The 16,856-nt window shown below is 42.1% G+C and overlaps 2 protein-coding genes across 9 annotated transcripts in view; both read right to left on the reverse strand.

Moving 5' to 3' along the window:
- The window catches only part of LOC117816796 (protocadherin alpha-C2-like), a 95,980-nt gene that overhangs the window by 66,443 nt on the left and 12,681 nt on the right, over positions 1-16,856 (reverse strand). The window contains exon 1 of one of the 8 annotated variants that reach the window (XM_034689136.1): positions 13,639-16,153. The exons of 4 other annotated variants lie outside the window; for them this stretch is intronic. In XM_034689136.1, coding sequence (XP_034545027.1) covers positions 13,639-16,011 — 2,373 coding nt within the window. In that variant the 5' untranslated portion in view covers positions 16,012-16,153. Of the gene's footprint in view, positions 1-570; positions 3,086-3,999; positions 6,501-10,396; positions 12,953-13,638; positions 16,154-16,856 lie in introns of those variants that run through there. 3 more of the 8 variants (XM_034689132.1, XM_034689127.1, XM_034689124.1) reach the window with 3 other exon arrangements.
- Positions 7,244-9,637, reverse strand: LOC117817543 (protocadherin alpha-3-like). Its single transcript, XM_034690282.1, has one exon. It carries the CDS (start codon positions 9,632-9,634, stop codon positions 7,244-7,246), a length of 2,391 nt encoding a protein of 796 aa, XP_034546173.1. The 5' UTR covers positions 9,635-9,637.

The following is a 16,856-nucleotide window of genomic DNA, read 5'->3' on the forward strand; positions in this document are numbered from 1 at the left end:
CTTAAGTAGTTGATTTTACAAGACTTCAGGTAATTTGGCACAATGTAAAGAACAATCTGTGTATGTAATAGGCCTATGTAAAAAAATAAAATAAAAAATACCCCTTTCTTTACTGAACACACATGTAGGACTCACATTCAGCACCACGGACAGCCCCCTGTTCTCAATACAGGCATCATAAAAAGGCTGTTTCAGCACCATGGAAAGCGACCAAAATCAAATTCCATGAACGCCATGTCACGACAGAAGTGCTCTACCCAAGACACTATATGGTTCAGCAATCAGATTTGAACTTTTTAGTATGAGGAATACTCTATATAAATCGCCAGGAAACGAGGAGGCCTTCAACGAATAGCCTTTCAACCATCTTGGACAATTGTCATAAATATCAAGCCATTACAGAGAGCTCAGTGTGTAAGTATAACAGCATTTATAATTCTGTGCAAAAATATGAAACGGTGAAAAACATAGTTCCTTGAATCATTTGAGAATTTAAAAATGGTACTATAAGTTATTTTTAAAGTGCAATAGGTTTTTTAATTCGGTTTAATAAAATTGGTAACTCCTTACCTTTTCTTTATTTGGTAAAGTCTGAGTTCTGGTATAAGTGTCTCCTCCATTGATACTGATGAGTTCACCATCTATAGGTGGAATCTGGGCGGGGAAAACCACTACGTCACTCTTGAGGGTGTCTGAGCTGAAACACACGTCATACTGCTGGGTAGATTTGGAATAAGACCAGCTCCCGTCAGGATGGGTGGTGATCATTGGGGCCCCGTACCTGCTGAAGGAGCCGTCTGTCCTGTGACATTTGACAGCTATTAAAGTGATGAGGCTGAGCAGGAAGATGGCTGACACCGCCACAATGCCGATGAGCAGATAGAGGTTCAAAGAAGAGAAGCTCTCCTCCTTTATGGTCACATGTCTGAACTGAGTCTGGATGTCAGCTGTATTCTCAACCACCACCACATCAATAGACACAGTAGCTGACAGGGAGGGCTCTCCATTATCAGAGACCGACACCACCAAGGGGTGAGTTTTCAGGTCATTGTCACTCATCCTTCTCTTAGTCCTGATTTCTCCGGTGCTGGTCCCGATCCGGAAGAGGTTGTTTCCTTTGGGCTCAAAGTGATAAGAAAGCAGCGCGTTGTATCCAGAGTCAGCGTCTACAGCCCTGATCTTTGCCACAAAGTATCCCGCTTCAGCAGAATAGGGGATGCTCTCACTGTTAACGGAGCCGTGCTCAGAATAGGGTGCGAGAATATTTGGATTATTGTCATTCTCATCCAGGATCAAAACGTTGACAGTCACGTTGCTGCTGAGCGGAGGAACACCAGAGTCTGTGGCCTGAACTTTGAACTGAAACGTTTTTAACTCCTCATAGTTAAAAGACTGCAGGCTGACTATATCTCCAGTCTCTGAGTTGATGTTTACCATTGTGGGGAGAGGCAGAGACTTACTTTCACCAGCTATAATTGAATAGCTAATCTGACCGTTGTTGTTGATATCAGAATCAGTTGCAGTCACAGTTTTAATCACTGTTCCTATTTTGCTGTTTTCTTTTACATAAATGTTTATTGCTGGCTCCGAGAAATGTGGCGCATTATCATTTACATCAGAAATATAAACAGTTACAACACTGATGTTTGAAAGAGGAGGACTCCCTTCATCAGTGGCGGAAATAGTCACATTGTACTGAGGAGTCACCTCTCTGTCCAGTTGTCCATTAACCACTAAAGAATAATAGTTTCTGTAATTAGTCTCTAATTTGAACGGCACTGTGTTTAATATCTCACATTTCACCTCACCATTTTTTCCACTGTCTTTGTCTAGAACTGATACAAGTGCAATAGCTGTACCTACACTGGCATCCTCGTTCACTGTACTAAGCAGTGACGTCACCGTGATTTCAGGAGCGTTGTCGTTTACATCAATTACCTCTACCAGCACCTTACTATGAGCAGCCATAGGAGGCTGGCCTTTGTCTCGTGCCTCTGCTCTGATCTCAAAAGCTTTCCTGTCCTCATAGTCTATTTTGCCTTTCACTGAAATTATGCCCGTGTCAGGATCAATTTTAAAAATATCCAGAATATGATCCTGATCTTTTCTACGAAGAGAATAGACTATTTCACTGTTTGTGCCTTCATCTGCGTCGGTTGCATTTAATGTGAAGACTGCTGTACCAATCGGGATATTTTCAAACATTTGTACTTTATAGAGAGTGCGGCTGAACACAGGTGCATTGTCATTAGTATCCAGCACGTGTATTTCGATTTCTGATGTGCCTGAATTTGATGGCGTTCCTCCGTCCAGAGCAGTCAACGTGAGCTGCATATGAGGCTTTTTCTCGCGGTCTAAGGCTTTCTGCAGCACTAACTCTGGAGATGTGCTGTCTCCTCCCTTATGTGTCGCCAGACTGAAGTACTCGTTTGGACTCAGCTTATATGCACTGACACCATTTTTACCCACATCAGCATCGCTTGCTTCCGACAAAGCGAATCTAAACCCAGGCAGGGTATTCTCTGCAATGTCCAGCATTTGGGATTTTGTGCTAAAAGACGGAGAATGGTCATTTACATCTTTGATCTCGATCTCTATTCGGTAAAGCTTTAACGGATTGTTGATCACAGCCTCCACGCTAACAGTGCACTTAGGCTCCTCCGGACAAAGCTCCTCTCTATCTATCCTCTCGTTGACATAAAGAAATCCAGTCTTTAGATTTACCTCAAAGTATTTCCTCTTAGATCCTCCAACAACTTGAAACGAACGGGATTCCAAATCCTGCAGATTAAGATTTAGATCCTTGGCGATATTTCCAACATTAGTCCGAGGGTTTACCTCCTCTAAGACAGAGTATGAGAGCTGCCCTGACGCCGCTTCCCATAAACACCCGAACAACACGAGCACCAGATCTGTAACAATAGACCTCCTCCTCTTCAGTAAAGGCATAGTTCCAGCGAGGATGAACGGCAAATACATCCACAAAGAGGTTCACCTTGACATTAAGCGATTTGACAAAGTTTCAGCCAGAACCACTTTGATTTTCGTATTCCTTTCAACGAAGACTGCATCGTGCCGTACCCTCTCTTCCCTTGTCTCTTTGTGATGACAACCCACAGTCGTTGTGTTTTTACTCGGGGAGGAGCCTTATCATTACTGTCTTACGGTCTACAGCGTCACTGTGTGGAACTTCAAAGAACTGCTCACGTTTTCAACCATTGAACAGACATAACCCTCATCACTCAGAAACGCTAACAGAACTGTATTATAAAAAATAATGTTTGTTTTTTCACGAATACTTTACAGAAAGCGGGCACGAAGTCACTGAATTCAAACCTGACACCAAAAGTTAAAATACAGATTGTCTGCATAAGTCACTCCTCAGCTGATAAAACATTAATAGAGCCAAATGATAGAATCAGCTCGCACTGCCACATACCTCAAGTAATCATTTAAACACATACTGTCTTAAAATTTTTGAAGTCAGTAGTCGAAACCCAACATTTCACACCACACTTAGCCTAAATTTTTAAAAGTAGGCTGTAAAGATGCAGGTGTATAGCAGATATGTAACCAGATAAACCCGTGAAATTCAGGTCGCTCACTTCTTTCATTTCACTTCATTTTATCGACATTAATAAATACACATGTTAAATATAATAAAACACCCGGCACTATTGAGCATCATTTTAAAGTAAGAACACACCCATAAGCCTAACTGCCACATTTTATAGGGATTGTAAACAGAACAGAAGTGAACAACATGCGTTCAGTACCTCGGACAGCGACAATCAAATTATAATGCACAGCAGCAGCAGAAGAGTGTAGATTAGTCAAAATAACCTCATTATTTTCTTCTCTTTGAACGAAGGCTAGTATAAACATGGCTAAAAATTTAGCTGAATTGATAATTTTTTTTTAACCAGCAACTTTAGTTCTCCTTTAGATTGAACGTATCACTAAAGACAAATATTGGAGGGACTTAATGCAATTTCTTACCTTTTCCTTACTAGGTAGGGTTTGAGTTCTGGTGAAAGTGTCTCCTCCGTTAATACTGATGAGTTCACCATCTATAGGTGGAAATTGGGCGGGGAAAACCACTACGTCACTCTTGAGTGTGTCTGAGCTGAAACACACGTCATACTGCTGGGTAGATTTGGAGTAGGACCAGCTCCCGTCAGGATGGGTGGTGATCATTGGGGCACCGTACCTGCTGAAGGAGCCGTCTGTCCTGTGACATTTGACAGCTATTAAAGTGATGAAGCTGAGCAGGAAGATGGCTGACACCGCTACAATGCCGATGAGCAGATAGAGGTTCAAAGAAGAGAAGCTCTCCTCCTTTATGGTCACATGTCTGAACTGAGTCTGGATGTCAGCTGCGTTCTCGACCACCACCACATCAATAGACACAGTAGCTGACAGGGAGGGTTCTCCATTATCAGAGACTGACACCACCAAGGGGTGAGTTTTCAGGTCATTGTCACTCATCCTTCTCTTAGTCCTGATTTCTCCGGTGCTGGTTCCGATCCGGAAAAGGTTGTTTCCTTTTGGCTCAAAGTGATAAGAAAGCAGCGCGTTGTATCCAGAGTCAGCGTCTACAGCCCTGATCTTTGCCACAAAGTATCCCGCTTCAGCAGAATAGGGGATGCTCTCACTGTTAACGGAGCCGTGCTCAGAATAGGGCGCGAGAATATTTGGATTATTGTCATTCTCATCCAGGATCAAAACGTTCACAGTCACGTTGCTGCTGAGCGGAGGAACACCAGAGTCTATGGCCTGAACTTTGAACTGAAACGTTTTTAACTCCTCATAGTTAAAAGACTGCAGACTGACTATATCTCCAGTCTCTGAGTTGACAGTTACCATCGACGCATACTGTGTGGTCTTCGGGGAACTATTTATTAAATGATAACTTGCTTTTGAGTTTTCATTTAAATCTGAGTCTAACGTCGTCAGTGTATGAATAGTTGTTCCAATCGGGCTATTCTCCTTCACATAAAGGTTGATCAAGGGCTCAGAGAATAGAGGTTGATTGTCGTTAACATCAGAAATGTGAACAGTAATCACGCTCGTGCTCGACAGAGGGGGAGTTCCTTCATCAGTCGCAGTTATTGATACATTATAATGGGAAACACTCTCTCTGTCGAGAGGCCCGTCAACCAACAACGAATAATAGTTTTTATAGTTAGACTTTAATTTAAAAGGCAGTGAATCTGAGACTTTGCAGTTTGTCAGACCATTTTTGCCCCCGTCCCTATCATTGATGGTCACCATAGCAACTGCTGTGCCAATTTCAGCGTCTTCTTTAACAGGACTCATGAGAGAAGACACCGACATTTCTGGAGCATTGTCATTGACATCAAGCACTTCCACTAAAACCTTGCTATGTGAACTGCGAGGAGGAGTGCCTTTATCTCGGGCCTGAACACGAATCTCGTATGCTTGATTCTCCTCATAATCAATACTGCCTTTCACTGTAATTTCTCCAGTATTTTCATCCAGGGCAAATTTGTCATCTGGTTTTAAACGGCCCTTTTCAGTGAAAGAGTATACAAGCTGAGCATTAACACCATCGTCTAAATCAGTGGCTGTCAGCGTTAATAACGTTGTTCCAATATTTGCGTTTTCAACAACCTGAACCTTGTATAGAGATTTACTGAACAAGGGTGGGTTGTCATTTATATCCAATACATTAACCTTGATCTGTAAAGTCCCCGTTTTGTGAGGTTTTCCTCCATCTATAGCTGTCAGAGTGAGTTCAATAACAGCCTGTTTTTCTCGATCTAATGCTTTCTGCAGCACCAGCTCAGCAGACACGCTCTGGTCACCGATGCCCTGTATATCCAGAGAGAAATAATCATTAGCGTTTAACTTATAAGTCTTTACCGAGTTAACACCTACGTCTGCGTCATGAGCTACCGGTAGCGGATGCCTTTCACCGACATATGAAGATTCATACATGTCTATTTCAGTCATTTCTTCAATAAAAGACGGAGCATTGTCGTTGATATCTGTAATCAAAACTTCAATTCGATGGAGGCTGCGAGGGTTGCTTAATATGGCCTCAATATTCAAAGAGCACTTTACCGTAGTAGGACAAAGCTCCTCCCGATCTATCCTCTCGCTAACGAAAAGCACTCCAGACTCATGGTTTACATCAAAATACCGTTTGTCATAGCCCGAGTTAATCTGGAGACCCGCAGAATGAAGCTGCTGCACACCGAGATTTAGATCCTTAGCGAGATTTCCCACCGCTGTTCCTTTGTCCACCTCCTCTGAAATTGAGTATGATATCTGAGCCACGGACCAGTCGCAGAGACAAAGCAGAGTGAAAAACAGACCAGCGATATTATCCCATTCTTCCCGGACAGCCATAGCTGTTTCAGCAAAAGCGACAAATCCTATCTCCTGCCTGTTGGCCTTTCAAGGGAAATAAAGGCTATTTGTACACATCCATTCTCGGTTACGATCCGTTCTGTTGGAGACTCCACTCGCATGTAAGCTGTTATCACAAAGCACAGCTAGATGATGACGTGCTCTCTTTTGTCATACAAGTAGAGGAGGAGTTTCTAAGTCAGAAGAACAAGATATTAGCCTGGTCTCTAGCGACCTCTCGTGACTCTTTTGGATTAATACAGTTAATGTGACTTTAAAAATAGGATATGCTATTATAAGGTACAGAAAGAGATGCTGAACAACTTAAGTAGTTGATTTTACAAGACTTCAGGTTATTGGGCACATTGTAAAAAATAATCTGTGTATGTAATAGGCCTATGTTTTTTTTTTTTTTTAAATACCCCCTTTCTTTACTGAACACACATGTAGGACTCACATTCAGCACCACGGACAGCCCCCTGTTCTCAATACAGGCATCATAAGAAGGCTGTTTCAGCACCATGGAAAGCGACCAAAATCAAATTCCATGAACGCCATGTCACGACAATAGTGCTCTACCCAAGACACTATATGGATCAGCAATCAGATTTCAACTTTCTGGTATGATGATTATTCTATATAAATCGCCAGGAAACGAGGAGGCCTTCAACGAATAGCCTTTCAACTATCTTGTACAATTGTCATAAATATCAAGCCATTAAAGAGAGCTCAGTGTGTAAGTTAAACAGCATTTATAATTCTGTGCAAAAATATGAAATGGTGAAAAACATAGTTCCTTGAATCATTTGAGAATTTAAAAATGGTAAAATAAGTTATTTTTAAAGTGCAATAGGTTTTTTAATTCAGTTTAATAAAATTGGTAACTCCTTACCTTTTCTTTATTTGGTAAAGTCTGAGTTCTGGTATAAGTGTCTCCTCCATTGATACTGATGAGTTCACCATCTATAGGTGGATACGGGGCGGGGAAAACCACTACGTCACTCTTGAGTGTGTCTGAGCTGAAACACACGTCATACTGCTGAGTAGATTTGGAGTAGGACCAGCTCCCGTCAGGATGGGTAGTGATCATTGGGGCCCCGTACCTGCTGAAGGAGCCGTCTGTCCTGTGACATTTGACAGCTATTAAAGTGATGAGGCTGAGCAGGAAGATGGCTGACACTGCCACAATGCCGATGAGCAGATAGAGGTTCAAAGAAGAGAAGCTCTCCTCCTTTATGGTCACATGTCTGAACTGAGTCTGGATGTCAGCTGCGTTCTCAACCACCACCACATCAATAGACACAGTAGCTGACAGGGAGGGTTCTCCGTTATCAGAGACTGACACCACCAAGGGGTGAGTTTTCAGGTCATTGTCACTCATCCTCCTCTTAGTCCTGATTTCTCCGGTGCTGGTTCCGATCCGGAAGAGGTTGTTTCCTTTGGGCTCAAAGTGATAAGAAAGCATCGCGTTGTATCCAGAGTCAGCGTCTACAGCCCTGATCTTTGCCACAAAGTATCCCGCTTCAGCAGAATAGGGGATGCTCTCACTGTTAACGGAGCCGTGCTCAGAATAGGGCGCGAGAATATTTGGATTGTTGTCATTCTCGTCCAGGATCAAAACGTTCACAGTCACGTTGCTACTGAGCGGAGGAACACCAGAGTCTGTGGCCTGAACTTTGAACTGAAATGTTTTTAACTCCTCATAGTTAAAAGACTGCAGGCTGACTATATCTCCAGTCTCTGAGTTGATGTTAATCATTGTAGATAAAGGCAGTACGTTTTTATCACCTATTAATGAATAGCTGATTTGGCCATTTTCACTAACATCAGCATCAGTTGCGGATACCGTTTTTAACACCTTCCCCACTGGACTGTTTTCTTCCACATACATATTAATGATTGTTTCTGAAAATAGAGGTGAGTTGTCGTTCACATCAGAAACTTGAATAAGAACCATAGTAGTGTTAGAGAGAGGAGGCTTACCTTCATCCGTTGCTCTTATAGTGATATTGTAGTTTGAAATGAGTTCCCTGTCTAGAGCTTCACCAATAAGTAGTGAATAGTAATTTTTATAATTGATCTCTAATTTAAAGGGAACTGAATCTATTATTTCACAACTGACTTCACCATTTTTACCCCCATCTCTGTCAAGAACAGAAACAAGTGCGACGGCAGTGCCGATTTCAGCGTCCTCCCTCACTGTACTGAACAGAGACGTCACTGTGATGTCAGGTGCATTGTCATTCAGATCCACCACCTCGACTAGTACTTTACACTGCGCTGTTAATGGAGGCTGGCCTTTGTCAGCAGCCTGAACCCGAATTTCAAAGGCAGGGTTCTTTTCAAAGTCTATTTTTCCTTTCACAGTTATTATTCCTGTCTCTGGATCAATTTCAAACATGTCTAAGACATGGTCTTGGTCTTTAGTGTTTAGGAAATATACGATGTCTTTGTTTGTTCCCTCATCAGCGTCAGTTGCTGTGACTGTTACCACTGTGCTTCCAATTGGTGCATTTTCTGTAATACTTGTTTTATACAATGTTTTCGTAAAGACTGGGATATTATCATTGTTATCCAGAACATTGATAATAATTTCTGAAGTGCCTGATTTTGGTGGTGTTCCTCCGTCAACAGCGGTGAGAGTGAGTTTGATTAAAGCCTGTTTTTCTCGGTCTAATGGTTTCTGAAGGACCAACTCAGCTGACACACTCTCTCCTTTGTGCACAGCAAGAGAGAAGTATTCATTGCTATTAAGCTTGTATGTGTTGATAGCATTTTTCCCCACGTCGGCGTCGTAAGCCGATAGCACAGGGAATCTAGCTCCCGGTAAAACACTCTCTGCTATATCAATAGTTTGTGATTTAGCACTAAAAGACGGGGGATTATCATTAACGTCAAGTATATTAACCTCAATACGGTAAAGTTTCAGTGGGCTGTTTATCACTGCCTCTACATTTATTGTGCATTTTGCAGCTTTGGTACAGAGCTCCTCTCGGTCTATTCGTTCACTGACAAAGAGAATACCAGACTTTAAATTTACATCAAAATACTTCCTCTTAGACCCAGCAACGATTTGAAACATACGTGACTCCAAATCCTGCACATTCAGATTGAGATCCTTTGCGAGGTTTCCGACCGAAGTCCCTAGGTTTACCTCCTCCGAAACGGAATAGGAGAGCTGCCCGGATACCGCTCCCCAGTTATACTCCAAGACAAAAAGCACAAGATAGATCCCAACGGAGCTCTCCTGCCGATGCATGCTTCCATTGAACAAGAACAAAGCAAATATCCGTATAACGTTCTGTCTTTCCCTTATTTATACCAAAACATTGCTGAAAGATACAAATTAGATGTCTATATATTGTCTGTATCCACCCGCTTCGTTCTGCGTCTCATTCGAACAAAGCACTGGGGAAAAAATGATCCTTTTAACGTGGGAGGGGCCTCCACACATGAGCGACCATCTGGCGATGTTACGGTCTACAGTGTAGCCTTATGGCCATTTAGAAAACTGCAATGATTTTAAATATACATAGTCAAACATAAAACTCATGTCACTAAACATGGAAAAACAATGGACCTCCATCAGTACTCAGTGTGCTTTTAAGGCCAGGATGAGTGTAGCGCTCACTATTTCAGGACCACGGAGAGAGACTCTCTGTACTCAACCAGCAGGCTAGCAAAAATACACTTGAGGGGAGTCAGTCTATTAAAGAAAATAACAGAAATACAGCTGGAAGTATGTATCTATATAAATATTAAGAATGGTGAAAAGTGTAGTCTTGTTGAAAGCAGATCAACTTAATCGCTTGAGGATAACTAACTCTGACGGTAGAAAAAATCACAACTTCGAACCTCAGTAAGTACTTTATGGTGTTTTAGCTTGCATACTTCAGACAAAATTAGAAGCGCAACATCTCATAAAAAAATAACATGACCAAACAGATCATACGTCGTTGTCTCTTTAAATTACAACAGATGTCAAAACGAATGTTATAAACGTAATTTGCTATTATCTTACCTTGTCTTTGTTGGGTAAAGTCTGAGTTCGTGTAAAAGTGTCTCCTCCATTGATACTGATGAGTTCACCATCTACAGGTGGAAACTGGGCGGGGAAAACCACTACGTCACTCTTGAGTGTGTCTGAGCTGAAACACACGTCATACTGCTGAGTAGATTTGGAGTAAGACCAGCTCCCGTCAGGGTGGGTGGTGATCATTGGGGCCCCGTACCTGCTGAAGGAGCCGTCTGTCCTGTGACATTTGACAGCTATTAAAGTGATGAGGCTGAGCAGGAAGATGGCCGACACCCCCACAATGCCGATGAGCAGATAGAGGTTCAAAGAAGAGAAGCTCTCCTCCTTTATGGTCACATGTCTGAACTGAGTCTGGATGTCAGCTGTGTTCTCCACCACCACCACATCAATAGACACAGTAGCTGACAGGGAGGGTTCTCCATTATCAGAGACCGACACCACCAATGGGTGAGTTTTGAGGTCATTGTCACTCATCCTCCTCTTAGTCCTGATTTCTCCTGTGCTGGTTCCAATCCGGAAAAGGTTGTTTCCTTTGGGCTCAAAGTGATAAGAAAGCAGCGCGTTGTATCCAGAGTCAGCGTCTACAGCCCTGATCTTTGCCACATAGTATCCCGCTTCAGCGGAATAGGGGACGCTCTCACTGTTAACGGAGCCGTGCTCAGAATAGGGCGCCAGAATATTTGGATTATTGTCATTCTCATCCAGGATCAAAACGTTGACAGTCACGTTGCTGCTGAGCGGAGGAACTCCTGAGTCTATGGCCTGAACTTTGAACTGAAACGTTTTTAACTCCTCATAGTTAAAAGACTGCAGGCTGACTATATCTCCAGTCTCTGAGTTAATATTAATCATTGTAGATAACGGTATGGAGTTACTGCTGTTGTGTAAAAAAGAATAGCTCAACTGACCATTCTGATTGATGTCTGCATCAATGGCTGAAACTGTTTTAATAACTGCTCCTACTGGACTGTTTTCTCTCACATAAACATTAATAATGTTTTCTGTGAATAAAGGTTTGTTATCATTCACATCAGAGACGTGAACTTGAACAACGCTCGTGCTTGAGAGAGGTGGGCTGCCCTCATCTGTAGCAGTGATGCTAATATCATATTGAGATGTTATTTCTCTGTCAAGAGGTCCGTCCACCACCAGAGAATAATAATTCTTGTAATTTGACTCTAACTTAAACGGGACATCATTGGCAATTTTGCATGTCACTAGCCCATTTTTACCTCCGTCTTTGTCAAGTACAGAGACAAGTGCAATGGCGGTGCCAGTGGTTGCATCTTCCTTCACAGAGTTTAACAATGACGTGACTGTAATGTCAGGGGCATTGTCATTAACGTCTATAACTTCAATTAATAGCTTGGCATGAGAGGTGAGAGGAGAGGAAGCTCCGTCACTGGCCTGTACTCTGATCTCAAAAGCACTGTTTTCCTCAAAGTCAATATTCTTCTTATTTGTTACTGTCCCAGTGTTTTCATCTATAGAAAATAAATCAGTTTGTTTCCCTCGGCCTACTTCGCTGAAGGAATACAACACTTTTCCATTCGGGCCTGCATCCAAATCAGTAGCATTTAATGTTATAATCGATGTTCCTACCTTTGCATTTTCAAACACACTGGCTTTATATAGAGTCTGACTGAATACAGGAGCGTTATCATTGGTGTCTAAGATATTTACAATTATGATCATTGTGCCTGATTTAGCAGGAGTACCTCCATCGATAGCAGTCAATGTTAGTCTTAATGCAGACTGTTTCTCTCGGTCTAAAGCTTTCTGCAGTAGTAGTTCGGAGATAACACCCTCCCCCTTATGTGTAACGAGAGAGAAGTGTTCATTTTGGCTCAGTTTGTAGGTGTTTACCGTGTTTTTACCCACATCTGCATCATGAGCAGGATACATAGGGAATTTAGCTCCTGCTGCTGTTATCTCTGTTATGTTTATTACCTGTGACGTTCTCTCAAATGATGGAGAATTATCATTTACATCCAATATGATTACCTCAATCCGGTACAGTTTTAACGGGTTATTAATCACCGCTTCTATGCTAAGAGAACATTTAGGCTCGTCTCCACAGAGTCCTTCTCGATCTATTCTCTCGTTAACATACAGAGCACCAGTCTTTAGGTTTACCTCAAAATATTTAGTCTTTGATCCAGCAACGATCTGAAATATGCGGGACTCCAAATCCTGGACATTGATGTTCAGATCTTTTGCAATATTTCCGACTACAGTCCCCAGGTTTACCTCCTCTGAGACGGAGTAAGAGAGCTGCCCAGACACCGCGTCCCAGTAACAATCCAGCAGGACGACCAAGAGATATATCCACACAGAGCTCGTTCTGCTCGGAAAATACATTATTCCAATGATCGAGAAAAGAAGTCATAGAGACGGATTCTGACGATAAGGTCGCTCAAATCAGGTCATTTACAAAGAGTCTTGAAACAGAAGTGGAGAGACTCTCGACATATTTTTATCACAGTAAGTAAAGGTTTTTCGCACCGTTCTCCTCCGCCCTCCGAGTCTCTTTGTTCAGTCGTCTGACCAACACGAGCCTCGTTTATATCTGGGAGGAGCCGCGAGCCACCAAAGCGTGGGTTCAGATATGGTGGTCTACAACGTCCCCATGTGGACACTTGCGAGAACTACAATAACTCTTAATTACCAAGTATACAAGGATTTCATTTTAGCTACTTTACTTCGTGCACAAGCAACACTCACATTTATTACTTGGCATGCTCAAAACAGACAAATACACGCTCATGAAAAGTAAACATGAATAAACTAGGTGCTACTATTTTGTCTTCAGAACCACCTCGCATAAAATAATGACACCTATAATGTATGATAAAATAATTGACAATTATTTAACACACTATGAAAATATGTCAACAACGAGAGAGGCTCAAAATTAGTTGCGAACGGAGACGTTTTTTTCCATTTGCCAAGTATAGTTTACAGCCCTCAAAGAAGCAGTAACTTGTATTCAGCACCATGGATAGCAAAATGCCACTTGAAAAGGGCATTCTGAAGCAAACACTCACAAACACATTTACACAAGACATACATTAAAGCATTAATTTTGCTGACATTTTGCAGTCTCATGATATGCCAATGCCCTCTGGCTTATTTAAATTAAATTGGATCATTCTCACCACACATTGCTAAACATGAGAGTATTGTAATACAACAGGCAGCAGGACTAAATGCCATCATAGTCTTACCTTTTCTTTGTTAGGTAAAGTCTGAGTTCTGGTATAAGTATCTCCTCCGTTTATACTGATGAGTTCACCATCTACAGGTGGAAACGGGGTGGGGAAAACCACGACGTCACTCTTGAGTGTGTCTGAGCTGAAACACACGTCATACTGCTGAGTAGATTTGGAGTAAGACCAGCTCCCGTCAGGATGGGTGGTGATCATTGGGGCCCCGTACCTGCTGAATGAGCCGTCTGTCCTGTGACATTTGACAGCTATTAAAGTGATGAGGCTGAGCAGGAAGATGGCTGACACCGCCACAATGCCGATGAGCAGATAGAGGTTCAAAGAAGAGAAGCTCTCCTCCTTTATGGTCACATGTCTGAACTGAGTCTGGATGTCAGCTGAGCTCTCAACCACCACTACATCAATAGACACAGTAGCTGACAGGGAGGGTTCTCCATTATCAGAGACCAACACCACCAAGGGGTGAGTTTTCAGGTCATTGTCACTCATCCTCCTCTTAGTCCTGATTTCTCCGGTGCTGGTTCCGATCCGGAAGAGGTTGTTTCCTTTGGGCTCAAAGTGATAAGAAAGCAGCGCGTTGTATCCAGAGTCAGCGTCTACAGCCCTGATCTTTGCCACAAAGTATCCCGCTTCAGCAGAATAGGGGATGCTCTCACTGTTAACGGAGCCGTGCTCAGAATAGGGCGTGAGAATATTTGGATTATTGTCATTCTCATCCAGGATCAAAACGTTGACAGTCACGTTGCTGCTGAGCGGAGGAACACCAGAGTCTGTGGCCTGAACTTTGAACTGAAACGTTTTTAACTCTTCAAAGTTAAAAGACTGCAGGCTGACTAAATCTCCAGTCTCTGAGTTGATGTTAATCATTGTAGATAAAGGCAGTGAGTTACTTTGGCTTTCGATAACTGAATAGCTCACCTGGGCATTTTGGTCAATATCTGCGTCCACTGCCGTGACTCTTTTTAAAACAGCTCCCACAGGACTGTTCTCCTTTAGATAAACATTGACTGACGTGTCTGAAAATCTAGGTGGGTTGTCATTGACATCAGATATATAAACTGTAATGTCGCTGGTGCTCGTGAGAGCAGGGGTTCCGTCATCTGTGGCTGTTATCGTTAAGTTATAATGTGAAGCACTCTCCCTATCAAGCTGTCCGTCCACTACCAAAGAGTAATAGTTTTTGTAGTTTGTTTCCAGTTTAAAGGGGCCTTCATTTTTAATATCACAGTGAACTACTCCATTTTTACCTCCATCTCTGTCTAGTACTGAAACAAGTGCAACAGCAGTGCCTATTTTTGCATCCTCTTTCACTCTATTGACTAATGATGTCACAGATATTTCAGGCGTGTTGTCGTTTAAGTCCACTACCTCGATTAATACTTTACATTGTGCTGCCATTGGTGGGTAGCCTTTATCAGTAGCTTGAACACGGATTTCAAAAGCAGGGTGCTCTTCAAAATCGATCTTTCCCTTAATTGTTAGTAAGCCTGTTTTTTCATCAATCTGAAATATTTGCAGAACATGGTCTTGGTCTTTGCTGCCAAGGGAATAAGATATGTCCCCGTTTGGACCTTCATCAGCGTCTGTTGCCGTTATTGTAATTACTGATGCACCCAGCGGTACATTTTCTGTAATGCTCGTTTTATACAAGGATTTAGTAAATATCGGGACGTTATCATTGACGTCTAAGACGCTGATAATAATCTGTGATGTACCAGATTTCGGAGGTGTTCCGCCATCTACAGCAGTCAGCGTGAGTTTAATGACAGGTTGCTTTTCTCGGTCTAAAGGTTTCTGGAGGACTAGCTCCGCAGACACACTCTCTCCTTTGTTCACTAATAGTGAAAAGTGCTCATTTTGATTTAGCTTGTATGTACTGATGCCATTTTTTCCTACATCGGCATCATATGCCGACAACACAAGAAATTTGGTCCCAGGTAGTGTGCTCTCTGCTATTTCAATGCTCTGTGAATTTGTACTAAAAGTCGGATAGTTGTCATTGACATCTACAATATTTATTTCTAACCGATACAGCTTCAACGGAGCGTTAACCACAGCCTCTACGCTTACTGTGCATTTCGTCGCCTTCCCACAGAGTTCCTCTCTGTCTATTCTCTCGTTGACTAATAGAAAACCAGTCTTCAGATTTACCTCGAAAAATTTTCTCTTAGATCCGGTAACAATTTGAAACATACGGGACTCCAGATCATCGAGACTGAGGTTAAGATCCTTCGCTATATTCCCCACAGAAGTCCCCGGATTCACCTCCTCTGATACGGAGTAGGAGAGCTGCCCGGACACCGCTTCCCAGTAACAATCCAGTAGCATGAATAACACATACGCCACCACAGAACTCCTATTATTTGAAGGCATAATCCAAGCCGATGTAAACCAACATAGAAACAAGTCCAATGTATGTCGAGTAATGACGGAAACGGTGTCCCCTCTTCCTCGTATTTCCTCTCAATGCAGATAATGCCCCAGCTTCTCCCCGTGCCTCTGCGTCTCTTTGTGTGGAGCCCAACAACACATCATCACGCTCTTAATCTAGGAGGGGCATCGGGATTTACATACAACTCTGTCTGTGTTATGGTCTGCAGTGCCCCCTCATGGCCTTATGGAGTAGTTACAGTACACAGCACGGGATCAACAGTATGACATTACCAAAGGCGTTTCTAGTTAATACTCAGCATCAGTAGGTTATTTTATAGATAAAACAAAGCCAAAAAATACCAAATTGCTGTAAGTAGTCTTTTTTGCAGTGTTATAAGTATTTCAAAATTTGTGTAAGATATGGTATCATAATCTGGAAAGAAAATAGCATTAAAAATAATTTGAAACAGACTGTAAATGAGTAATAAGTAGATCATCTCAAAGTATTTTAATTTATGTTTGAACCAAAGAGAGTTCAAGTAAATTAGGAGATAACAGACGTTGTAAAATGCCATTCATATTGCAGCAAAATAATGGAGACTCATTATACATAAAACAGTCACAACTGCAGTCAAATCAGACACCAAACAAATGCTGCATTATTGGCACAAAGCAAAAAAAAAAAACCTTATTGTATCAGTGTCACTGCCTAAGATAAATCTTTGTCTTTAGCTTAAGTTAAAACTAATGGATTTCACAATTTGTTTGTATAAAAAAACTTCCCCCCTTCCTTATAAGTCAAGACTTGTTTTCAGCACCATGGACAGTGACGGTTGCAAAAAAAA

The sequence above is a fragment of the Notolabrus celidotus genome, chromosome 8 (genome assembly GCF_009762535.1).
Source record: "Notolabrus celidotus isolate fNotCel1 chromosome 8, fNotCel1.pri, whole genome shotgun sequence".
Classification (NCBI taxonomy): domain Eukaryota; kingdom Metazoa; phylum Chordata; class Actinopteri; order Labriformes; family Labridae; genus Notolabrus; species Notolabrus celidotus.

Excerpts from the sequence above, each read along its gene's own strand:
- LOC117817543 (XM_034690282.1), bottom strand. The coding sequence starts at position 9,634 with ATGCATCGGCAGGAGAGCTCCGTTGGGATCTATCTTGTGCTTTTTGTC.